The sequence below is a fragment of the Triplophysa rosa genome, linkage group LG15 (assembly GCF_024868665.1).
Source record: "Triplophysa rosa linkage group LG15, Trosa_1v2, whole genome shotgun sequence".
Taxonomy (NCBI): Eukaryota; Metazoa; Chordata; class Actinopteri; order Cypriniformes; family Nemacheilidae; genus Triplophysa; species Triplophysa rosa.
Window position 1 is genome coordinate 11,274,458 of NC_079904.1, and position 26,212 is coordinate 11,300,669.

General features: G+C 38.5%; 1 protein-coding gene across 1 annotated transcript in view; it reads right to left on the bottom strand.

The window, feature by feature from the left end:
• Window positions 1–3,624: 3,624 nt before the first annotated feature.
• The window catches only part of syne1a (spectrin repeat containing, nuclear envelope 1a), a 107,490-nt gene continuing 84,902 nt past the window's right edge, over window positions 3,625–26,212 (bottom strand). Inside the window, exons 103-141 of the mRNA XM_057352968.1 lie at window positions 25,877–26,092; window positions 25,680–25,781; window positions 25,433–25,552; window positions 25,157–25,357; window positions 24,861–25,034; window positions 24,629–24,760; window positions 23,077–23,273; window positions 22,825–22,957; window positions 22,545–22,727; window positions 22,315–22,464; window positions 22,040–22,216; window positions 21,785–21,940; window positions 20,691–20,846; window positions 20,373–20,543; window positions 19,939–20,072; window positions 19,629–19,833; window positions 18,478–18,660; window positions 18,148–18,294; window positions 17,909–18,063; window positions 17,642–17,789; window positions 17,126–17,220; window positions 16,791–17,025; window positions 16,222–16,416; window positions 14,533–14,658; window positions 13,706–13,861; window positions 12,272–12,430; window positions 11,905–12,071; window positions 10,061–10,223; window positions 8,292–8,479; window positions 7,864–8,014; window positions 6,543–6,725; window positions 6,297–6,434; window positions 6,023–6,214; window positions 5,358–5,649; window positions 5,177–5,245; window positions 4,714–4,817; window positions 4,486–4,612; window positions 4,119–4,330; window positions 3,625–3,737 (exon numbers count right to left, since the gene is read on the bottom strand). Of these exons, the coding sequence (XP_057208951.1) occupies window positions 4,182–4,330; window positions 4,486–4,612; window positions 4,714–4,817; window positions 5,177–5,245; window positions 5,358–5,649; window positions 6,023–6,214; window positions 6,297–6,434; window positions 6,543–6,725; window positions 7,864–8,014; window positions 8,292–8,479; window positions 10,061–10,223; window positions 11,905–12,071; window positions 12,272–12,430; window positions 13,706–13,861; window positions 14,533–14,658; window positions 16,222–16,416; window positions 16,791–17,025; window positions 17,126–17,220; window positions 17,642–17,789; window positions 17,909–18,063; window positions 18,148–18,294; window positions 18,478–18,660; window positions 19,629–19,833; window positions 19,939–20,072; window positions 20,373–20,543; window positions 20,691–20,846; window positions 21,785–21,940; window positions 22,040–22,216; window positions 22,315–22,464; window positions 22,545–22,727; window positions 22,825–22,957; window positions 23,077–23,273; window positions 24,629–24,760; window positions 24,861–25,034; window positions 25,157–25,357; window positions 25,433–25,552; window positions 25,680–25,781; window positions 25,877–26,092 (6,129 nt within the window). The 3' untranslated portion in view covers window positions 3,625–3,737; window positions 4,119–4,181. The remainder of the gene's footprint in view (window positions 3,738–4,118; window positions 4,331–4,485; window positions 4,613–4,713; window positions 4,818–5,176; window positions 5,246–5,357; window positions 5,650–6,022; window positions 6,215–6,296; window positions 6,435–6,542; window positions 6,726–7,863; window positions 8,015–8,291; window positions 8,480–10,060; window positions 10,224–11,904; window positions 12,072–12,271; window positions 12,431–13,705; window positions 13,862–14,532; window positions 14,659–16,221; window positions 16,417–16,790; window positions 17,026–17,125; window positions 17,221–17,641; window positions 17,790–17,908; window positions 18,064–18,147; window positions 18,295–18,477; window positions 18,661–19,628; window positions 19,834–19,938; window positions 20,073–20,372; window positions 20,544–20,690; window positions 20,847–21,784; window positions 21,941–22,039; window positions 22,217–22,314; window positions 22,465–22,544; window positions 22,728–22,824; window positions 22,958–23,076; window positions 23,274–24,628; window positions 24,761–24,860; window positions 25,035–25,156; window positions 25,358–25,432; window positions 25,553–25,679; window positions 25,782–25,876; window positions 26,093–26,212) is intronic.

Genomic DNA, 26,212 nt, shown 5'->3' on the forward strand with positions numbered 1-26,212 from the left:
CTCGCAGCAGAAAGGGCTGGCAGCGAGCCACAGCAGCGCCACCTCGTGGCCGGGAGGAACCAGAGCGAGATGCAACGCATCCAGAACCGCTGGGTAACCTAGGAAACATCATTCAAATAGATTATCATTAAAATATGAATTTCTATGACACACACAGATTAACACAATACAGAAAGTTATATTTATTCCAAATGGTGTGACTAGTTTTAACTTCTCTCCATCAGTTTATTTTATGGCCAATATTCAAATCTAAAGATATTTTGGACAGAAATAGATATTTTTGAAATAGCTGTTATTGGTATCGTATAATCAGAGACATTTACTTTATTATATCTTTCTTTAAAAAGTAACAACAAACATTCTATAATGCTTGACAAATAGTCAAGCACATCAATAAAATATTAATAAATGTAAATTTATGAATACAAACTTTAATGATTATTTCGTTATGTACATGAAAATAACCCTTTGCTAATCATTACATACATTACATATGTTTGTTCATGTTAATTAATGAAAGTTATTATAAAGTTTTTTTCCAGTACTTCAGCCGATTTAAATTGTTATAAGGCAAAGAGGGATATAAGAGCATCGTGATGAATAGTTTGCGCACAAAACAAACAGCAAAAAATGATGAAAGCAAAAAAATTCACATGATTTGGACTTAAAGAGATAATTCAGCCAAAAATTAAAATTCTGTTATTTACTTAACCTCTTGTCATTTTAAACCTGTATGAATTTCTTGTAGAATATTGGTAACCGAACAACAATGGTACCAGCCATTCACTTCTATTCTACGCACACAAAACCAATGCAAGTCAATGGGTACCGCCGTTGTTCAGTTACCAACATTCTTCGAAATATCTTCTTTTGTGTTCTGCAGAAGACATTTAGTAATACAGGTTTGAAATGACAAGGGGGTGAGTAAATGACGACAGAAGTTTCATTATTGGGTGACTTATCCCTTTAATAAATTTTAATATTTTCATATGGCATCAAGAATGGAGAAAGATGATGGATCTAAAAAGATTTTCCATGGTTCAGACTACACGGATCTGGAATCTGGAACGAGTTGCATCATCCCCCTGCATTCTAAAGTCCAGGAGACAGGTACCTGTGGCGTGGATGTCTGGCTCTGGATCCTGGTTCTGACACACTACATTTGCCTCGTAGCTGTTGTGCAATGAGCAAAAGGGAGGTAGGGAGGGATAAAAGAAAAGAAAGAATGTTTCAGTCCCAGCAAATAAGGACAAAGCTTGTGGTGACAAGCAGAGACATATAGCCAAGCGATCAATATAGTAACAAATCTGTAAAGAACAAAACAAAAGGAGCCAGCAAAATAATCCAGTAGCAATGACAAAAACAAATCTTGCAAGGTGCAAGAAATCTGGCGTTCCAGTACAGACACAAAAAATAAATTTACCATTTGCTTGATTTAATTCAAAGTATGTCTGAAAGATAAGCCAGTATTTCTTGTAGAACTTTCACAAGAAGTACATTACTTCTGGGGTCACAAGCATAAACGCATTTACTGGGGGTTGAGGTAGTGAGCTAATACTCGAGGGATTGCATCAGTTTTCAATATGTTAACATGTTAAAAATCTTCTAAAGTTCCCCTGATATCAGCTCAACCTCAGAACAGTGATCTTCACAGCATGCCAAAAATAATATCAAACCGAGGGAGAGGAGATGCATTACCGATTGTTGTTTAGTGGAAACGGCGACCTCTGGAACAGGACTGACTGATCCAGAAGTATCATTGTCGTCCGTAACAGACCAGACAGACGCATCCTGTAGGTTTGGTGAATAGTCAAGTGAGAAAACAGAGCAATGATAGACCTAAACTTATAGATCTACAGATCACTTAATATGAACAACGGGGGTGATTCTCAAGTGTTAGACCTTTAAAGTTTGAACTTTTTAGACTGACCTGTCTGTCCCCATGAGCCTGGAGTTGTTTTTCTAGCAGCTCCAGGTCGGTGCTCACAGCCTTCAGAAGCAGTCGCAGGCGGTTCCCGATGACATGAACCCTCTCCTGGGCCTCCAGACACTCACATCCACGCGCCTGTACCAGCAGCTGAACTGACAGCTCCTGCAGACTGTCCACTTTCTGCTCGGTTTCCATCAGCTCTCGTTGGATTTGCTGTGAACAAACAATGTAGTTTAGACGGGTGCACATGAAACATTTTTATTCAGATTATGGCTGTCATTTATGGAACTGTGAGCTTTTATAGAGTTGTGATTTATAGAGTTTATTTATAGATATGTAATTTATACAGCTGCACTTATTTACAGAACTATGCTCTTTTACAAAACTGAGAGCTGATTTATACAGCTTAGATTGTTTTTAGAACTGCGACTTTTAAAACTGTGCATACTGAATTATGTTTCAAAAATTCAGTTCTAAAAATTATGAGAATGATATAAATAACTAATATTTAGAAGTGTAATTTATAGAACTGGTATAGAACTGTGATGAATTTTCAGAACTATGATTTATAAATTAATTTATTACACAACTCTAGAATATTCCAAGGTCTGATATTCCCAGAACAACCGCTCATAACTAATAACACATGCTAATACGGATGCTGCAAATCATTTTGACAGGCAGAGATTAATATTACGCAAAAATTAATTATAAATATGTCTTTTAATAAAATACTGTGGTTTTTATATTGTTGAATTGTGGTTTTTAGAACTGATGAGTAGAACTGTGATTTATAGAATGGATATATAGAACTGTGACTTTCAATTTTTAGAACTATGATTTATAAATGAATTTATCGAAATGTGATTTTTAAAACTGTGATATGTAGAGCTTTTATTTATAGAACTGATTAATACAATTGTGATTTGTGAACTTGAATATTCAGAACTATGACTTACAGATTCATTTATAGAACTGTGATTTTTACAAATAAATTTAGAACTGCAATTTACAGAACTGTGACCTTATAGAACATAAATTTTAATTTATAGACCAAATTATTATTTATAGAATGATTTGTAGAACTGTGATATATAGAACTAAGTTTTACTGAACTGATTTTTAGATCTGTGTTTTTGTAGACTTTTTTGACTTACAGACTAAACTATGACTTAATTTTGATTTTTTTCAATGAAAAAATGTTGCATTGTTTTAAAGCAGCTTTACAGGGAGAAAACACATGGAAAGTAATACACCATCCAAACACATCTGACATACAGTACTACTATTAAATTACTAGAAATTGCAGATTACTTGCATGCTACATAAAGATGATGGTATGTGAATTTAGGTTCAGACAATTACACTAAGCAGCCATACACTCGTATGATAGCGGTACCTTCAGTGCTCTGTAATGAGCCCTTAGTGTATGCCGATCTAGCCCTGATGCGATCGGGATGATCTCATTCCTCCGGCGGTCAATGTTCTCCAGCCAGAGAAGAAGACCATGGCTCACCTCATGGAATTCCTTTAAAAAAGCAAACAATGTGAGTGTTTTATCATCTTTCCTGTTGTAGGTCTCTGTGTGTGTCGTCTGTGTCTGTACCTGGCATTGCATCAGAGCATCTTGGAGAGTCGTTCTCCACTCCTTGAGTGATTTTCCCAGTCGATCCCAGGATGAGTTCATCTCTTTCAGTCTGGATTTCAGGTCCCGGCCCTCCTTAGATTCTGACTGAAGGAGTGCAACGCTACTTAAGTTGATGGACAAAACTTTAGATTTCTGGGAATCCATGGCCTTCAGCAGGTCCTGTTGAGAACAGGTGCACTTTCAGCTCATTGTATATACAGTACACGCGTGTTTGTGTGAGTAAAAATAACTCTGGTGTATCAGATGCTTTGAGAGGTGTATGTGGGTCAGTGGGATGGTGCGACTTTCCTCTGGTTTATTTTTGTTAAGATGACATCCTGACCGTTTATAGCTGTCAGTCTATGTGTGTGTACACTGTAGACACGTGAGCAGTATCAAATGTATCATTTTACAGCTTACACTTGGCTAACCAAGCCAAGCCAAGCCAAAGGAATAAATGTAAATGAATAAATGTAACCACTAACCACAGTACGTGCAGTATGCAACACTGTTACATGCACACATACAGTACATATTCATTATGAATCAAGCGGCACAAACCTTTAATTTTCGAATTCTCCCTTCAATAGTATGTATCTCTGTGCTGAGATCTCTCCCCCTCAGCTATGCTAACTCCGCCTCAGCTTGGCAGAGCCACGCCTCCATGGCACTCAGGTCAGAAGTCAGCTGTTGCCATAGCATCAGGTCTTCTGTCTGTCTGTGATCTGCGTCGGCAGTCTGGGCCTGGATCAGCTCCCAACGCTCAATCACACCTGAGAGATCAAAGACAACATTTTGCACAATAGCGAGATTAAGTTCAGTGAACAAAAACTTTATAGAGTGACTGCGCAGCATTTCATCTGGAGTCCATTGGGTCTTCTAAAATATAGAAATGACTCCGTGGTCTGCGTCTCTGTGCTAGACTAACCTGTGCTCTGTGTTTCTGAGTTATCAGGGTTGCTGATTCCGGACAGATTGTCATCATCCTCCTCCAGCTCTCCTTCAATCCTCTTTACCTCCTTCAGACTACCCCGGCAGTCATCCATTAACCGCATCTGAACAGAAAACACAGTAAACTTCACTGTTTAAATGCACTGTACATCCTCCTTTTCATTTTTAATACATTTTCTGTGCACTAGATCAAATCTGTACTTACATATCCCATGTAGGAGGTGTCATGGCCACACATAGCGCCATCTGTCTGCTGGTGACTGTAACGGTTGGTGTCCAGCATATTATTTAATAATCGGGCTGTTTCACCTGCATTAAAATGATGCACCGATTAACATAGAATGTCACGTGATCCTATTCACAGTGACTACGGTTAGTGAATCAATGAAGTTTGTCCAAACGTATGATTTGAAACATTGTAACGGTGATCTTTAGTGATACTGAAACATGGAAAAAACATCATGCAAAATGGATGACGTGTTACATGCTGGAATAAATGCGTTTCATGCAGTATGTTTAGTTTGGTTATTGCAAACTTGGGATACTGACATGCCGTATTTAGAATTCATGTTACAGAGCAGTTCATGGAATGTGATATTTAGTGCACTTCATCATGCAGTGTGCTTGAGCATTCATTTCGCATGCCACAGATTATAACTCCTGCCTACCAGAGGAGGACCTCAATGTGTTTTCTGTTATTTTTATATAAGCCTCGGGGCTCTCAGGAATCACTACGTCTGCAAATAGAGATACACAACAGAATTACTGACACCGCTTACGGAGCATAGTGGACACCCAGGAAATCATCTATTGCGCGAACAACCCTCTGTGACATGTAAGGATGCTCACCTGAAAGAGCTGAAGTGGTGATACACAATAACTCTTCATCCTCATCTTTGTTTTGTCCTCCCTGTTCTCCAGACATATTATGGCCCATGGGGTCAAGATCATAGTCGTGGTCCCATTCCAGCGGGATGGAATCTACGCTGGCGGGAGTGTCCCGTCCTGAGCCGTTCATGCGGGCAGGAGTGGTGGTAGCTGAGGGTGGTCTGCTGGATGAATGAGGGATGGCATCCTCAGCCCACTGAAGGTCACCTGACTCGAACTCCTGATCTGAGCTGTCACACTCGTCATCGGCCAGCTGTGTAAAATGCAGGACAGCAAGTCAAAACACTAAAAAACGATTTTATATTTTTATATATTATATAAAATTATATTTTTTACATTTAATTTAATGTTTTAATGTAATTGAATTATTTCATTTATTTTTATTAACTTTTTTAATTTAATTTAATTTAACTTTTAATTAAATTTTAATTTATGTATTATTAAATATTAAAATAAAAAATATTATTAAAACAAAAAATAATACAATAAAATTAAGTTAATTAAGTTAAGTTAAAATGGATAACTACTTAAAATTCCACCTCAGCAATTAAAATTCTAAATTTCACCCAATTTGATGCTTGCGTGCCTGAATTTGTAGCATTTATGTTCACGTAAATGTTTCTCACCGGCAGGCGTGTGAGTTTCTTGTAGTAGCGCTCCACCCGACCAAACACCTCCTTACAGTATCTCTGCAGCTCATCCAGCTCCTCCTCTATGACAGCAGCATCTAGAGGTTCACTTTTCTCCATCAGCACCTCACCCTGACCAAACACGCTCTCCATCTTCCCCATGTTCAGACTGATCTCCTGCTGGAATGCCTGTTACGCCCATCGAGTTCAAAGGGTGAGAGATACACATACTGCATAGTGCAACACAGAGAAAAACATGCAAGGTTCTTACCTTTAGTTGTTTGATCTTGGCCTGAACGTCACACTCTGAGAAATGCTCTATGTTAGTGAGCTGCAGGTCCATTTCAGTCAACCAAACCAGAATACCATCTCTGGCTGTCTCAAACTCCTCTCGCTGACTGATGAAATGCTACAAAACAAAACACAGACAAATGTCACTTCATGTCAATTATTACCATTAAAGGGTTTTTATTAAAGGAATAAAAAAAATGAATAAACGACTCTCTAAATTCATCACCTTAAGTCTGCGCAAGATGGCGGCTACTCTTCTTTGTAGAATGTCCCAGCGTCGGTTCCCATCGTGCACCATTTGTCGTAGTCGGCAGGATGAATCTGTGCGGTTCTCACGAGCCAGTCGTCTGTACTGCTTATTGATGAGCTCCAGCTGGGTCAGACACTCCTGCACCTGTCTCTGAAATGCCTGCAATGTGGTGACGTAATGTTTGTAAGATCAGGTGTGCCAGATACGTCTTATGGGCCTTAGTCGGCATGAAACGGAAGTTGTGATAGTGTATTCTTCTGATGCATATCTGAATAAGAAAAAGGGCGGGCTTGATTTTGACCTTTGGAAATGGATTGGATTGTTGGAAGCCTGGCCATCGGACTGTCAGTATAGTCCCGCTCACAGGCTGAGACATATGTCATTCAGAGAAGAGATTTCGTTTGAAGGAGGAGGGCACATTTTTGAATCGAATAAAAAATGATGAGAGCACATGAATAAAAAAGATCATTTCTAATAAACAAATTAGAATTTAGTAAAGTTTATCACTAGGGATGTAACGATATCAAAATCTCACTGTACAATAATACCTCGGTATAAAGTCCGCAGTACGGTATTTGTTGCGATATTTAAAATGACAAATGATGGCTTGGAAACTAAGCATCCTCTTTATCCTCTAATCATAACTTAGAGGTACGAGTTATAGTATGAGATGGATCAAATGACCTAAAAATCCCTTTTATTAAATAAAATAATTGCACCAGATGGACCTTGCCAAAGGTAACATCTATTATTTTGGGAGCACTTTAGTATAGGGAGTAGGGACCAATTCTCACTATTAGTTGCTTATTAGCATGCATATTATTAGCATATTGGCTTTTTATTAGTACTTATATAAAGCACATATTCTGCTTGATCATATTCTACATCCCTACTCCTACCCAATACCTAAACCTAACAACTACCTTACTAACTATTAATAAGCACAAGATTAGGAGTTTATTGAGGCAAAAGTTGTAGTTAATAGCTAGAATTGAACCTTAAAATAAAGTGTGACCATTCTCTATGTTAGGCTCGGAAGACCAATCTTTTCATACAGTCAGCACGATAATATTGAGACAATTTTGCTATTGTGACAACACGATATCGATAATGTCGTTACATCCCTATTAATCACACTTGTGTTGAAGTGTGCTATTTTATTTAACTGTTGCCACTGGATGACAGCAGTGAGTTACATGTAGGTTCGACCCCACTGACCCAGTCTGCAAATAACTGAATCCTAAATAAGATTTGATCTCTTTTATTCTGTTTCATCAAAATATCGAATAGATCTCACCTCAAACTTCTTGAGCTCTTCTTTAGCGACGGTGTACAGCACCCCAGAGGAGTTGGGCAGAGCCGCTGTCCTTTCAGACACCTTCAGCCACTCTTCGAAACGAGAGTAATCATCCAGAAACTTCTGCCACAATCTCCACGTCTCCTCAATTCTGCAAACACGCACGTACAGCAAACCGTGCATATTTACCAAGAAATGCTTCCGAATGACAGCTGCTCAACAGTTCACTGTGTGCCGGCATGACACATGTTCTCACACCTGTTCAACTGATGGACCCACTTAACATTAACAGTCCTAAATTCTCCATGAAAACACACACAAATTTAAGGCTGTACTGTTGTCCTGTCGTGTGTTTCTAATTGTACACAGAAACAAAAACGTGTACATTATCCATTTTATCCACGTTTGTTTCTTATACACACACTCACTTGAGCCTCCTCTCCATGGCGTTTGCACAGATGTTCCTCCAGCGCCGGTCCAGGTCACGTGTGGCTTGCTGGATGGATTCACAGTCCATCTCTGTGGCACAGGCATCACAGTCGTGCAATAACACCTCACACAGATTCAGCACAGACGCCACACCTGTGCTGTGCTTCTCAATGTCCCTCTGCAGATCCTGCACAGACACGGTACACACACACATGATGACAATATGAAGAGCAGAGCATGCATGTTTAAAAAGCACATCATTAGTGTCATGCACAAATCATCTCCATAGGTACAGTAGTGCTTACCAAACGATTAGACCACCACCCAATGTAAGGCTTGTGTCACAGCTGCCATAAGCTAACAATTCTGCTGATGATCAAAATTTGTCATTTTTCTGTAATGTTTAATCCATCAGTATGTGTAAGCTGTTTAGTCACAGAAGTATTTCTAAAGCTAAAATCAAATTATTGTTGTTGTCCATGAATTTGTACTGTTTCACAAGAAAGGCAGAAAAAGTGTAAAGCACTTTAATTTACAATAAATAACAGATGGTGGAAAAGTAAGTACAACCACTGCCAGCAGGAATGCAAGAGGAGGCCAAACTAAATATGAAGGTTTTTTGTTATTATGTGTCAATGAAGACGAAAGTTTTTCAGTTTGTTATTTGCCCAATAAATGACAATAAAATGTCAAAGTTTTGACAAATAAAAAAAAAAGAAAAAGTCTCTTTATTATGACATGTGGTCTAATAAATTTGATAAGCACTGTACAGTATGTTTCATCCTGTTGCATCATCGGGTCAAAAACTCTTCAGGAAAAAACATTTCCTCTTTACAATAGCCATGTTTCCTGCACTCTTATACAGTAGTCGTGGATAGTGTAAAATGTAATTTTATTTAAGCTTTTAGATTGCTTCTGATAAAGCAAAACGATTTAAAGATAACTAGGGATGGGCCGGTATGAGATTTTGACAGTATAGTAACCTTAAGCCAAACTACCACGGTTTCGCGGTATGGCAGTATTGGGGTTGCAGCTTTAAAATGTGTTATTTTAAATGTCCGAGTAAACAACATTAAACACAATAGATTTGATTTTTAAGCAACACAAAATATTTGGAACAATAGTAAACATGTACAGTATTGTAAGGGTTAAATTAGTGCTTCACAAACATTTTGAAAGCATGGCACCCCTTTCAAGTCTTCTTTTACATGCTTTTCCAGTAATTAAACTTACATGCATTCATCCATACATATATACATAAATATATTAAATGCAGATGAGCAAACAACTAAGTAAGCATAAACAAAATATAGCACAGAACCTGAAGAATTCCTGCACAAAACAGAAACTTTTAGTGGTTTTAAAACTGTGACTTCTCCTTGAAACCGGTATGTTGTTGTCACTGAAATCTTCTATAATGAATCACATCAAAAATTTGTAAATTCTCTTTGACAGCAACATTAGTTTTCTCCTCTGATAAACTGCATTCTGCTGCAGAGAGCGAGATGTTACTGGGTGAAGTGAGGATCAGATCTCATGTGGAAACAGTAAGTGGGTCAGTAGGTCGAGCTCTTATTTTGTCCGAAGAATCTTCAACAGACTTAAATATACTTAAAAAAAAATGTAAAGACTTAAAAAAACACTTAAATATATTTAACTAATAACTGCTAGGGAATGTGTTACTTGTCTTTCCCTTTATTATTTACACAAAATATTACACGACTGTAATGAATGTTAATGTCTTTTTTTGTGTGCATGTGTGCGTTACCTGCTGCTGGTAGAGTTTTCTTTGGATCTCATGAGAGTCGCAGGTCTCATAGACGATGGGCCGTGAGAGTTCAGTCTCGATGTGTGCCAGCCAGGAGCGCAGACTGCTCATGTTCTTATCTAGCTGCTGCACGGCCACCAGAGTCTCCTTTAACTTCTTTACCCTACAGACCCCAGAGACACAGACAGAGAGATAACTTAAAACATCCCAAACACACAATCAGAGAACACGTCCAAGCTAAAAGCACCATGCAATAGGACACTATGAGATATTGTAAATAAGCTTTATAAAATACCTATGAGCTGTAAATATCTCTTACATGTTAAAAGGTACTTAACATTATACTATTGTAGAATTACGATATTACATAGTGAAGAGAGTCACTTTGTCACCTCTGGATTTTAATATCAGACTAATTAATCATATAAAATATAATTTAATTTGTTTATTATCACTTGACTAAAAGTAAGTTATATGGTGTATAATAAAATGTGCATTGTAATACAACATCACAAGCAGACAGAGACTCTAACCCACTGGTGTCAGTGTTTCCTTCATATCCCTAAAAATACCGAATCACAGGTTTAGAGCAGAGCCACATACATACTCACGCAAACCAGCATAGCATCTTTCAAAACACAGCAAGAACAGGAATTGTGCTTGAATAGAGCAAGTTATGGCTACTTTCACACTTGGAATCTATAATAAACGGTGGTGAAAGAAGCAGTCTACATCTGTGACACATATTTAGACAAGACAACTTCTTTTAAAGGAACCTTAACTCCATACAGACATTTGATCAGAAGACTTCATTTATATAAAAAATGCAACATTAGTCTAAACAAACGTAACAAAATTTGAAATACGCAAATAAAACATGGATAAATCTTTTCCTGCCTGTTAATGTCACAGTCACATTCTGGCAGATCTGAATCCTGTCCCGGACATCCTGCCATATTATCAGTGCCCATGTCCAGCACCATCAGGCCAAGTTTTCCCAACCGAGGGTCTCCAAAGAAAGAAAAACTTCCACACTGTCCAAATTCCCCTTCTCTTTCGTCTGAACAACAAGTGTCCAGGCTTTCTCTAACCCTGCGTGTGTGTGTGTGTGCGTGTGTGTGTATATGTGTGTGAACTGCTCTCAAGTGCAGGCATGAGCAGCTGAGAGTGACAAATACTGCCGTGTCTAAAATAAGATGACAGTCATTAGCATGTGCTGCTCGGAGGACAGGAATCTCACTGTTGGTGTCTGTATTATGAAGCAAATAAACCTTTTAAAATAAAGAATATAAAGTAGAGAGGTGGACATGACTAGAATTAACACGTGTATATGTGTTTTTGGGGATCTGATCACAAAATGTTTATTTGCAGCTGACTGCGGTCTAGGCACTCACACACAGGACTACAGCTGTCTTCATACATAAAAGATAAAAGTGAGTGAGTGAGAAAGAGAGAGAGAGAGAGAGAGAGAGAGAGAGAGATGCACTCACGTGGGCCACACTGAAATTAACACCACCCTCGTGAGAGGCTTTTTAGTTTGACCGCAGGCAACTCGACTATACCGGTCATATCCAGAGACACTATGGTGTCATGTTTATGATCCTGGTGCAAAATATTTCCCTTCCAGCCACGACCCATTAGCACCGTTACTATAACACAGTTTTACAGTTTAGGCCCCTGTATTTATAGATACTTTGCCACGATAACAAAACGCAACATAGACACAAGAGACCATGTAAAAGAGTGGTAGATCTTCGACTCACACATATTTAAAGCACAGTGCAATAGGGACATTGGTACGCCACCGTACGTTTTATCACATGTAATGTAAGTGGGAGACTCACCGAGCTGCTATGAGGTCAAGAAGATGCTGCCAGCGCTCATTGACTTTGCTGAGTTTGTATTGGATTTCTGCAGCTTTGCTTTCATGGCTGGCCTGAGCCAGTCTCTCCCCCATCTGCTCCAGCTGATGCTTGTTCTCCTTGGCCACTGAGATCTCTTCTTGATAGTCCTGAACAAAATTTATTCAGTCAAAAATTCCATGGTACTGAGCATAGACATTTTATTTGTTAAAATTTGTTTCTATTTTACTGATCATAGCAGATTAAATCCTTTTTTTAATTTAATGAGATTAAATAGTCACTCATTTCTGTGATATCACAAGCACACTGTGTTATTGCAATATCAGATCTGTTGTGAAGTCAGCATCACCTTTCTGAGTTTCTCGATCATCTCCTCAATCCTGATGTCTCCGTTCTGCGAGACCTTGCTCTCCATGTGGGTGAGCCACTCGCACAGCTCTTTATTCTTCTCATTGAACAAGGCCCATTCGTTTAGTCTCTCACTGACCTGCTGTCTGCGCAGACACAGCTGCACACACGACAGGGATCAATAAACATCATGCGAATGACAGGAAATATCACGTTTCTTCCTTACTATGACACATTAGGGTCCAGGGCACACTGCTGGATTTCTGCCTAATACTAGGCTACCAGACCTGGCAAACAAGGACCTATTAAGAACTTTTGGTGTGTTTGGCTTTATGACTGATAACTAAGGGCGTGTCTCAAACATCTCCTTTGTTCAGAAAAGTTGAACACAAAAGAAGATATTTTGAAGAATGTAGGAAGGCAAACAGTTCTGGGGCACTTTCACATTTACATTTACATTTATTCATTTGGCAGAAGCTTTTATCCAAAGCGACTTTTGACTAACAACGTAGTTTTTCCTACTATGGGAGTCAATGGTGGCCAAGAACTGTTTGGTTACAAGCATTCTTCCAAATGTCTTTCTCTGTGTTCATCAGAACAAATTGATACAGATTTGGAACAACTCGAGGGAATTTTTTATTTTTGACTGAACTGTCCCTTTAAGTATATTTTTGGCCAAATTAAGCCAAATTAAGTGCATATTCCTTACACTGTATTAAACTTGAGCTAATAAATAGGCGAGAAATATAATTGCAATATAGTAGACATATTGAAGTAAATTATTTAGGAAAAAATATTTTTGCAAAATCACTGAAATTTGCTATTTACAATAAACTAATTAGCATAAGCTATAATGGAACATAACTAGAAATTTGTTTAATTTATGATCAAAAAAATGACTGAATAACCAAACACCAGTAACCAATTAGCAAATATTTTTGGCCAATTTGGGGAAATGTATACAAAATGTATAATGTTATCTTGTACAGTATACACCGGAGGCGACACGGAAAAAAGATAATAGAACCCATTTTAATTAGACATTTTGTCCACACTGGATGCTGCGTGGCACGATGCGACACGACACGACAAATCCATTAAAGGGACAGTCCACCCAAAAATAGAAATTCTGTCATCATTTACTCACCCTCGAGTTGTTTTAAATCAGTATAAATGTATTTGTTCTGATGAACAGAGAAAGATATTTGGAAGAATACTAGTAACCAAAGATTCTTGGCCACCATTGACTACCATAGTAAGAAACATAACAATAGTAGTCCAAAGTGCCTCAGAATGGTTTGCTTTCCTACATTCTTCAAAATATCTTCTTTTTTGTTCAACAGAACAAAGAAATGTATAAAGCAATTTTTCCTACTATGGTAGTCAATGGTCATGTGATGGCATGTGTGTATAGCGTGTTTGTGCATGCGTGTACCTGGTGACAGGTCTCCTCCCACTGTCTCTGCAGTAATGCCAGTCTCTCCTGTAAGACTGTGAGGTCATCAGCACTGAGGCCAGTGGAGAGAGACTCTCTCAGTATAAACAGCCCGGCTACATCATCAGCCCAGCCTTCAATACTGCCCTCTAGCTCCTATCACACACATACAGAGAACACCTTCATCAATCAAATTACTCCGCAGTATGCAAAACTGTCATGAAGCGTGTACAGTGTGTTTTCCAAAGAGTAATGAGCAGAATGAAAGCTATACTTTCTACTAAATCTCTGCGCTGAACTGTTGGGTTGCAGCACGTTCATTATCATGTACCTCTACTGCCTTCCCTCAGGCAACGTCACAGAAACTACTGATATTTTACCTCATCGCTATCTGATTGGCTCTCAAGCTCCTACTACTGCACACACCTCCCTGAAACATCATACATTAAAAATCAACTCTCCTTTCCAGATAAAAAATTCATCAGTCTACGGGCATCATCACGCACGCAGCCAACATACTACATGGAGCAAGCAAATGCAACGCAGTGGCGGACTGCAATAGACTGCAGTAATAAAAATATAGCATAAATAACTGTAGAAAAATAAAGAAAATAAATACTCCAGATTCAACATATGAATTAAATCATCTAAACTCCAATCCTCTCTTCAATGCTGAAACACAAATGAAATGAAAGATATGAAGAGTGACAATCCTCTAGGTCACAGGAAACAAGTTGAGTTAGATTTGTGTGTGTGTGTGTGTGTGTGTGCGTGCGTGCGTGCGTGTGTGTGTGTGTGTGTGTGTGTGTGTGTGCGCGCACGTGTACCTTGCAGCGGATCTGTTCGGTGTGCAGGTCCTCATGGTGATCGGGTAAAGGCACAGAGAGCTTCTGCTTAAAATCTCTCAGCTTCTCGTGTGATGAGGCAATACCTTTCTCACACTGCTCCCAGTCCTACACACACAAAACATGAATCATAAACATAAATCATGATATATAGAGAAAGCACATCCTTGAAGCCATCAACATATATGTATAACACTAATGCTAAGCATAGTCATCATGATGCTGTAATGCAAAATGCCTGTTGATTCTCAAGTCGGACTGAAATTCACTGTGAAATCACGTTAGCAGCAACAATTTTGGTGTCACGCAATCAAATATGACCAAAGTTTTCATTTAAATATGATCAGAGTAAAAGGGTCAATGTCCCCTGATAGAGGAGAGAGACATTATTATGCAAATATAAAGCAGTCAGGTACCTTCCATCACTGCATCCGAGAAAACGGAAGAAGGTGGATGAGAGAGGAAGAAAGAGAGACAGAGGCCGGAGCAAAGAGAAGCCATTTTCTTTTACAATCCAAAATTGTTCTTCTGCCTGCGTCTGTACCTCAGTGTGCTGCGTCAAAATGGAGCGGAATCACTGCCTGTCCGTTCTGCCCGGTGTTGGCAGCACAGCTTTTCTTGGATTCCCTCTCTGTGTCCTGTCTCCTACAGTACTAAAGATATCTCGCTCGCCTTCGCATCTCTAGCTGCCTCTTCCTCTCTCTTGAACACCTCCCCACGCAAGCACAATCAAACACTCGCACAAATACACACACACTCTCACTCTTGTTGCGCTAGCTGGACTCTGTTTGTTTTGTAAGGTCAGTGGCAAAGTGTTTTATTGTGTAACTTTCATTTTATACAAAGCATCATGAAGATTTATAGCTTTGCAGCATTTTGGCTGCAGTTTATAACTAATATATTTAACTATTTGTGCATTATAACAATGCTAAATGTTCCACAAAAAAGCATTGTGATGCCACATTTTATACAAGAGAAGAGAATATTTCAGAACACCGCTAGAGAAACAAACCAAGCTATTGTTCCAGTTACATCAGACTCCTGCAGCCCGAATAAATGAGTTACTAGAAATAGCTGAAGTATTGATTTCTTGGGTAAAATGCCCCGATTTCACCACAGAAAAAATGTCAAACCAATCCTAACTTAAAGGTTTAAATATGGATATAGCCTTAAATAATAAAAAATATTTGGCATAAGTAACTAAAGTAACAAGTAAAACAAACTAAAAAAAAACTAATAGTAAAACAAGCCACCAAGAAGTCTATTGAACGCTAAGAACCAACAAAACACAATAGAATTAGACATTTGCAACCAAGGTTATTGTAGTTTCCTAAAACTATACAATTTCTATTTATTAATAAAAAAAAACGATTGGCCTAAATATGATTTTAAAACCTAAATAAAAACCAAAATAACCAGAAATTAGAAATGTTGCTTCAGCAGTAAAGTGAAATATTTTTGAGTTGAGGTACTAAAAGTATGAACTGAAAATAAATAAAAACTAAAATAATTTCATCTTATATAACAACATAAAAAAGAAACTCCCAGAGTTGAAAAATGCTTGACTTGGGGCAGAACGCTGCGCCCGCAGTGGGCGTTTTCAGCCGCGTAAAAGCGCCTCGGTGGACACAGCCCCTAATAAACAATGTAAACTATGATCTCAAAACTCACTCTTAGCAAAGACAGCAGTTCTTTCTTTCTCTCATCGAGGCGAATGTTAGCGATCCTCCAGCACTCCTGTACATCAGTGAGGTCAGTGTGAAGTAAGGCCTCCGCCTTGGCATCTGCCCACAGGAGTAACTGCCTCCCAGCCTCAACTGTTAAGATATAGCTGCCCTGTTGCCTCTGAAGCACACGCTCCTTCAGCTAAATAGAGAGAAGGACATTTAGTTTACTAGCAATGGGTTTCAGGTGGGTTTACTGCTTTATTTATTTCTACTTATTGTACAGGACAGTGTGCCTGGGCCAAACTGGCACAATAGTTAAGCCTTTGGGGTTTGCACCTGCAACCTATTTTATCTGGCAAAATTCTATATTTCTATATGTGGTAATATTATGTATAATAATAACATTCATTATTATTACAAATATCCCATTCATTCATTTTATATAGCAATAATGCAAAATATAAAAAAATGTATATACATATTTGGTGTGTCAATTCATCTGCCATTGGTAGATGTTGAATAATTCTCTTTTTAACAATATTTTCATTTTGAGAATATAATCAATATGCTTACCTGTATGTGATCTAACAATCCTCGGATCTGCTGTAGTGCGACCGTTGAACCCTGCTGTTGATCTTCTGATTCAACTGATATCTCTTGCAGCCAATGACGTAGCTTTCCTATCAGCTCTGTATATCGCTGCCATTGGCGAACAAGACTGTCAATAATCCCACGTCTTTGCTGGGCCCGCCTCACCACACCTTGCCACTGGTTACTAAGCAGTGCAAGTTTCAGACCAAAGTCATCCCTGTTGTTCAGATAACAAAAAAGAGGCAGTCATCGCGAGGAATGTTAATATACAGTAACAAAAGAACAGTAACAAATCACTGTAGGTTCTGCAATGTTACCTGTCTTCCACCTGTCCCTCATTTAATAGCTGATGTCCATCACTGATGATAGAGGAGAGAATCTGTTGTCGACTGAACATTTCTGCTTGGAACAACTATTCATAAAAAAAGAGTCATTAGCTACAGTGAAGGATTCGACAATGACCCAATATATCATACAATCTACTGTATATTTTGATTCTTCGTTAGGGATAGTTCACCCAAAAATAATCCAAATTCTGTCAGCATTTATTTACGCTCACGTCGGTTTAAAACCTTGCGATGAATTTTTTTTCTGTGGATCACAACAGCAGATTTTTTGATAAATGCCTCAGTGGTTTTATGTCCACACAATGAAAGTCAATGGCAGACCAATGCTATTTATTTACCAAAGTTCTTAAAAATATCTTCTTTTGTGTTCTACTAAAGAACGAAAGTCATACAGGTTTGAAATGACACGAGGAAGAGTAAATGATGAAAGAATTTTCACTTTGAGTTGAAATTGTAATATAATAAAACCATTATGTCTATCGTTACCTCATGTTCTCTCTGCTGTTCTAACAAGCTCTGGTAGTTCCCAGAAATCTCAGCGCCCAGCTTCTCCTCGGTTTGACCGAGGAAGCTTAACCAAGCATCACACTTCTCCAAGTAGGTCTGTCTTTGCAGGACCAGGGCTTGGAGTTTACTGTAACAACACGGACAGAAACGGACACTGTAAATATCTAGCGAGTAGCAGAGTATTTAAAAACAAACAACAGTCATTTTTACTGTAAGATCTACCGTGGATCAATAGAAATGGAGTACCTGAATCTCTCTATTGTACGTGCAGAGTTAGAAGACCAGCTCCTGTTGAGGTTCTGAAGTTGCTTGATTTCATTATCATTGAGGGGAAGCTGATAACCTGACTGATTCAAGCGTTCCAGATCAGGAGAAAGACTGCTCAGCTTCAACATTTGGCTCTGTGGACAAGCATTTATCCTGTAAGAATGTTCACAGCGTGCAGAGGTGCTTATGCAACGTAATTTTACCAAACAACTTTTCACCTTAAGTTTTTCCATGTGTTCCTGCACAGTTAATATATCAGGGGATTCAGCTGGGTCTGGCTCCTTCAGAACCTTCTCTGCTTCTTCTGCCCAGTGACTCAGAGAATATAACTCCTCATTAAACCTCTCATAGTCCTTAAACCCCGCCTAGAGGAAGGAAAGAAAAACCTTTATTAATAAAAATAAATAAATCTCATTTACATTAGCCACAGGCTTTGGTGATGAGAAAAAGCGTGAAAGTAAGAAAAAGACAATTGTTTCATGTTCAGTGGTTTAAAAAGGTGTTTGTGAGGAAAAGTTCAACTTCGCTTTGAATTATTTACTCCTCACCTCTAAAAGAGACTGCTGTCTTTGGAGGGCGTGTCCAACCGTTGCCAAGCGCTCAGTGAGTGACAGGTGGTCTGTATGGAAGGTTGTCATGGCAGAGGGGTCCACCTGCTGTCTCAGCTGCCCTGCAAACGTGTTCAGCTGCTGGAGGACAGACTCTGAGGATCCCTCAGCCTTCATCAGCTCCTACAGAAATGCCAGAGAAACATTTGTACACGTTTACAAAAGCATTACAAATACAAAAGCACATTTCATATTGTGTTAAAGGGGTCATATGGCGCGAATACGTGTTTTTCTGTGTCTTTGGTGTGTTATAAGTTGCCCATGCATACACTAGACATGTAAGATTGCAAAAATTAAAGTGTCGGAACAAAAGATGCATTCTATCTAAAAGCGAATGATCACCCAGACCTGCCTGAAACGTCTCGTGTAACCACACCCCCACAAATCTACGTCAGTTCGTGGTATGATTTGACTAAGACCGCCCGAATGTATACGCAAGGGGTGGGCGTACCTGCCTGTACAATTGAACCTGATGTTCCAAATACGGTAAGAGGCGTTACATTTCCGTCACACGCTTGCAGTATTCGACCAATCACTACGCACTGGTTAACTGGCCAATCATAGCACACATCGCTTTTCAGAGCGATGAGCTTTGTAAAAAATCCACGTGTTTCAGAGAGGCGGGGCAAAGAGGAGATACAAACATGCACGGTATGTGGAAAATACAGCGTTTTTGAACCAAATCGTGTATACACATTGCATTACATCTAAAACAAACGATAATATTCGTTTTAGCCGTGTCATATGACCCCTTTAAATGGATAGCTCACTCAAAAATTAATTTTTTATTCATCCTCATCCTTTTAAAACAAGTCTATGACTCTTTCTTATGTGAAACAAAAAGATATTTTGAGAAATGTCTCAGTGGTTTTGTGTCCATACAGTGGAAGTCAGTGGGGCCCCAATATTGTTGAGGCATCAATGTTTATTAAAATATAATCTTTTTTGTTCTGCAGAAGAAAGAAAGTCAAACAGGTTTGGAATGACATAGGAAAATGTTATGTCCCATTTATGAAACAGTCAACAGTGTGTTAACTTGTGAATTTGCAATTCAATGAGCGTTTACAAATACAAACGCTTTTTAAACCCACCATGCATTGATGCAACCAGATCTTCACCTCCTGTTCAGTGATGTCCCTGTTGGTGGCGCTCTTCAGTAGATGTTCCACCTGTTCCTCTAGTTTCTGGATGTCGGTGTTGCTTTGAGCATGAAGAGCTTTATAATGCTGCCACAGCTGCAGAAGGTTTTTACTGCTCCTCAGCTGATCTGAGATCTGCTCCAGTAGTGTGTTCCACCTGACAGCACACCAGCAGATGTTCAATGATTTCTATTGAGTTCATATAACATCTTAATCTGTACATTATTGGTAGTTAGTAGTCAAAATAATTTGATATGCTCACCTGAGGTTGACATCACCAAGTGCTGTGTTGAGTGATTCAGTCACTGATGGATGGCAGTCCTTTAACAGCTGTTGTGTTATGCAGCCGAATTTTCGTAAACTGCTTTCCTGTTTCTCAAACTCATCTTGTAAACTCTAAAGCACACACACAAAACCATGCATGGTATTAGTTATTCGCTCCCCAAATGGCTATCACTGTAGTTGTACAAAGTTCATCACCAAAACTATTGTTCCTTTAGCTCAAATGGGACAGCATCGTGATTATAACGCCATGGGTTCGATCCCACGGTCACACAACTGATAAAATGTATAACTTGAATGCATTGTAATTTGGGTTGGATTAAACAGTCTGCCAAATCCATAAACCTGAATCTAAACTGTTATTATGGATAATGTGAAATATATTAAATGTCCCAAAGAAAGAAAGATTAGCACCTCAAGATTCTCCACTTGAACCTGCACAGCCTCTGGGGAGCCGGTGAGGAGGCGCAGGCGAGAAATAGTGTAACGCCCCTCCATCAGGTAACCCTGAATCTCATCGTACGCTTGTTTATACACACTCCACTGCTCCAGGATAGCCCTAAGACTGACCGTCTGCTGCCCGACCTGCAAAGAAACAAAAGCTTCAGCTGACCAACTGACAAAGCCCTCAACCCATCCACTCTATAACTCAAGTTAATGTTAATGTAAAATTGTGATGTAAACAATGTAGGCAACAACAACATATAGTGAAATGCACTGTTTAAAACCAACCATGTGATCTAGATTGGCCCAGGACTGGTTGAGCCTTTTTATAGTCTCCATAATGACAGAGCCGGTCTCCCCTTTCTTGTCTTGGATTAGTAAGCATCCTTTCTCTTCAGCCTTCTCCAGATCCTTCTCTTTCTCTTTAACTAACACTTCCATTTCCTAGCACAAGGAGACACAATACAGTTTAACATTACTGTGTAGTGCACAGTAACAATATTTTTGTTATTTTAGAACAGTTTTATTATTTCGATTTTTGGTATCTTCAGTTTGTTTTCATGTTAATTTTAGTGTCATTTTTAGAAATTTTATTAAGAAAATAAAATTGTCATTACATTCTCTCCTGTAGCCTAAATCTTGCTTAATTGTTTTTATCTCTTGCAAAAAAATGAATCTTCAAATTTTTTTACTTAAAAAAAAAGTTCCCTTTAAAAATTTGATTTTTTTTTAAAAGAGTTTTTTAACAGATTTTTTAACAGAATGAAGCATTGTTACGTCCAAATCGATTATGACGTCACAATAAATAGACTATGACGTCATAATGCATTTTAAACTGCACGTTGTCAAAGGTTATTATGACATCATAGTTTATTATTATATCATAGTTTATCATTATGTCATAATTTTCTATCTTCTAAAAAATAATTCAATTAAAAAAAATTGAAAACAAAACAATTTGAAGGGAATTTTTATTTGAAGGGAATAAAAAAATGTGAAGAGAATTTTTTTTGAAGAGAAAAAAAAGCAATTAGGCAAGACTACAGGAAGGAATGTAAGGACTTTTTTTTTCTTCACCAAGATTTTTTTACAATGCGGTTCAGGGCTTCCGTAATATCTCTATATAGGTATTCTATATAAGTATTTATTTTATTTCAGTTCTGGTTTAGGTTTTTATTTTTTATTTATTTCCAGTTAATAATTGTAGTGCCTAAACAAAATGTTCATTTCTTCTTCAGTTCTTCAAATAATATTTAAGCCTATATTTTATTTGATTTCAACTAATAGAACTGTTATACTAGTTTAAGTTTTAGTAAACTGTAATAACCATGAAGCATAACAACTATGAGGTTTCTTTACATTTTACCGAGCGTAGTATCTACCTGACAGTCCTTGAGTGCATTCTGGGCTGAGGAAACATCTTCAATCCTGTGTTTCTTTTTCAGTTTCTCTTCTTGTACACTGAACCAAGTTTTCAAGGTCTGGACCACGCTTTCATACTCCAACCAGCTTCCAAGAAGACCCTCTAAAACCTGAATCTGTGAATCACAGAACACACCAGTTTAATGGAAGATGCAAATGAAAATTTTATGACATTGATAAAAGTTGTAAGAAGTTTTTTCACAGGCATGGCTGACCTTTTCTGTAACAAGTCCCTGCAATATATGCCAGCGCCGGTTCATGGCCCCAAGACGTTCAGCAAAGTCTGTTTTGTCACTGCGCTTCCCTTCCACATCCTGACTGCTGATCTGCAGAACCGACTGATTCACAAAGTCCACCGTCAGCTGCTTGCAGGACAGGTCAATCCGAAAACCCTGTTTGGAGGACAATGAGAGGGGTAAATATAGACAAGCAAAACACTGAGCTAGCAAGTAAAACAATAAAATAAAGGAATATTCAACTTTTCTCATACCTTGTATTTCTGAAGATACATTTGCACAACCTCTGATCCCACTGCCCCCATGATCTTCTGTTCATCTTCTTTGATAATGTTCTCCATGAGATATATCCAGCTCATGAGTTCAGTTATTGCATGACGGGACGGTAGCTTCTCCATCTGCAGCTGTAGGTCACAACATGAATAAAACATTTAGCACCATGTTAAACTGGGAATCTGAACCATCCCAATCTAAGTCATCATACCTGGTGGAGCTTCTCCTGGACCACTGGGATACGTGTGAGAAGATCAGCCCATTGCGTTTCTATCTGGGCCAAGTTCGCCCTGAGTGTTGCCGTGTCCACTTTCTTTAACCGGAGAAGCTGGTTTCCTTGGCTCTGAACCGAGGCACGCAAAGACGACTTGGCATCCACCTCTTTGGAGAACTCCTGCAGATATATGGATGAGGTCATGTAGAGTGTTTCGAAGAAATCAATGTTGGTTAAATAATCTAGCTAACAAACAGTATTTGTTTGAGGTTCTTACCAGGAATGCATGAAGATGATCTCTTACAGTTTCCAGCTCTTGAGGTACTGTAACAGACTGAGTGCTCCAGAACTCCAGACGTTCTAGTGCTGAACTCAGCCACTGCCTAAGCTCAGCCGACTCACTTTGGTACCTACAATAAGATTTACAGAGATGTGATATGGATATAGAGATGTGTATACTGTATATAACATTTTGTGTATTTGTGAGGGTAGACAAAAGCACAAGTAGTAAGCAGTCAGATGTTGAGACCTGATCCAATGTTTGAGGGTGGAGTCCAGACGCTGTAGCTCTTTATTAATCTTAGTTGTGGTACTGAGCCAGTGGTCACCCAGCTGGTTGAGTTGAGTCTCCAGTTCTGAGCAGGACACATGTAAGAGAAGCCTCTTTTCATCATCCAACAACTTGTACAACTGCTGCTGCCGCTCAGACAGACTGGACTTCAGACACTGAAATGAGAGACAACACAACATCAGCGAGATCACACAACAGGTAATGTCAAGCTTACTTAAAATCAAGCCTCAAAGCATAATTTATTATTAGGAAACACGTTTTAAAGGTCCGATGTGTACTTATTTAGAGGATCTATTGACAGAAATGCAATATAATATATATATATATATATATAGTATTATATGAAGAGTTTGGTTCCAAAATGAGATAACTTCCTTTTTTTTTAATTTGTCAAAAATCAAGTTTTTTTTATTGTGCATACCAATTAATATCAATACAACTGCAGTTGGTTTGTTTTGATTGAAGCCATAATAACTAAAAGAAATACAGCTAACTAACACAATAAAACACAATAAAAACATGATACCATAATAAAAAAACAAGATTTTTGAAAATTATCTTATTTTAGAACCAAACTCTTCATATATATATATATAATAACTGTGTTTTCAGAGGTGTATAAAGACATTACATAATGAAGTGTTATGTTTTTATAACCTTAGAATTAACTATTTCTGTCCACATACAGTCCCCTTACATGGAATTCGCTATGTTGTTTAAGCCCTAAATGTACAAACTGCTCTACAGAGCACGTTTCGTAAATATGTTATCTGCTTCGGCAAAGAAGCGGAAAAGTGACAGTATCTTCGGTTCTGTGTCAACCACGTAGTGCTTCGAAAGGGAGGGGTGGAGTGAGCCATTGGTTGCAATTCACAACCTCACCCCTTGATGCCGCTACATTTTTTACACACTGAACCTTTAACTACAAATAACAATTTATGACTAAATAAATTACTAAAGACAGCTGACATGTATGGTACTGTGTAAAATTTACAAAACACAAAATGTTTAAGGGTATTTATTGGACAATTATCAAGGAATATTACAGCGTATCAAGGAATATGGGCTTGTTTTATTATACAAGAAATGCACAGAAAAACAAAAAGCTGACATGAAATAAAACATACTTTATCTACAATTTTATTAATTGTATTATTACAATATTATCTATTATTAATATTTGTTGATATTCTTGTGTTGTAATATGTTGTAACCTCGACTCTATACGTTTTTTGCCAAAGCTGAGCTTCAATTTACACACCAGCTACGCAACATCAATTCAAATCCTTTAATATTTATTAGTATATCTGAATATAAAGCAATGTTAATTCTCCATAACTGGACGTCAATTTTGACAACTACTGCATACTGCAAAAAAGTACAGACTTCTTGCTGTTTTTTAATTCTTTCAAACATTTTATTTTATATCCCACTCATATAAAACAAAACACTGTTGGATTACGGTACAATGTACGGTATGTGTGCAATAATGTCTGAGTAGATGCTGTACCTGGTACAGAGTGATTCTCTCTCTCATTCTGTCTTCTGTCTCTTCCACCAGCCCCACATTGGGGATGCCACTCTCGACGGCCTCCAGCTGCTTGTACAGGGCCTTATAATCAGCCACCAAATTGCTCCACCACTGGTACCCAAAAACACACAACAGTCATTCAGTTTTCTGTAGTCGTTCCGCTTATTCAGCTATTTTAAGTCTTGTATTATTAATGAAACCACAAAGTCACCTCCAGGATGCTCTCCAGCTCCACTCCTCGCTTATGGGCCTGTTTAAGTACAGCCTGAGCCTGGGCGACAGTTTCATCAAGGCTTTGAACCTCTCTTTGCACCACCAACCCACTGACCTGCCTGAAGAAGGCCTGTGTCAGCACGACATGTGTCTCCAACCCCTGGAAAAACTCCTGAAGGAGAAGCCAAAGAGATTACATGAGTATGAAAACTTTTTTTTAAATACATACACAATACATTCAATTTGTTCAAAGCAAAGAACCAGAAGGAACGAAACACAAAAAGACAGTATTACCTTGTGTTTATCTAAAAGGATCTGAACCTCGATCACAGAGCTCACTTTCATCTTCTGATCTGCTGCCATTTTGTCCTGGGCTGTGTCTACCAGATCTATCAGGTCCTGCAGGGCTCTCTCGTACTGAGCCTTTAGAACCAACGTCTGGTTTAGACCGCTTCGCTTGGAGCCCACCATCTCCACCAGCTCTTCATAAGCATCCTACATAAAAGAACATGGTTTAGTTATATGATCATGTAAAAACAAAAAACATGACATCAAGAATTGTTGTAAAACCTGTAGTTTCAGCAGCTCTTGAGTGCACAGCTGGTTGGGCTGCAGTGTCTCTCCTCTACTTTTCATCTCAGAAACTTTCTGCTCAAACTCCCTCAGACTGTCCTCCGCTTCAGCTAGAATCTGTGCATCACAGACACTTCATTCATCTTATTCTTTAGACAAATTATATGATAATCTAAAAGCTTTGATGGGGTTCGTATGACAAGGTAAGAAATATAAAAAGTGTTTGGAGGCCTCTGAATCTGACCTCCATCTGTTTGGAGGCGGGCCGATCCATCGCTGCATTCATTTTCTGTGAAAGCTGGAACTTTGAATCGCTGAGCGCAGTGAGCAGGAGCCTCAAATCGGTCTGACAAAAACGCAAAGAAAGAGAGAAAAACAGATGAAAGTGTATCTGTAAGGATGTATATATTAAACAGAAGCAACATACCTTAGAAGACTTACCTGGAACACGTTAAGTTCCTGCAGCTTTTCTTTCATATTGTCACATCGCTGCTCCAACACTGACTCCATCAGCTTCAGTCTTCCCTCTAAACCATCTAACACCTCCTCAACTAAAACATCTCCTTCACCTTCATCCCACAGCCGCTCTTTTCCTCCAAGCACCTCTAGACACCTACACACCTCCTCGTTGATATTCTTTACTTCCTTACTCAAACCCTGAAGAGACGAGCCAAAACGAGAAGTGAGACAGGACAAGAAAAGTTGAGACAAGAAGAGACAAAGTCCTTGTTTTTATTTTTAAAAAAAATACTAAAATTTAGTGCCGCCAAACCGATT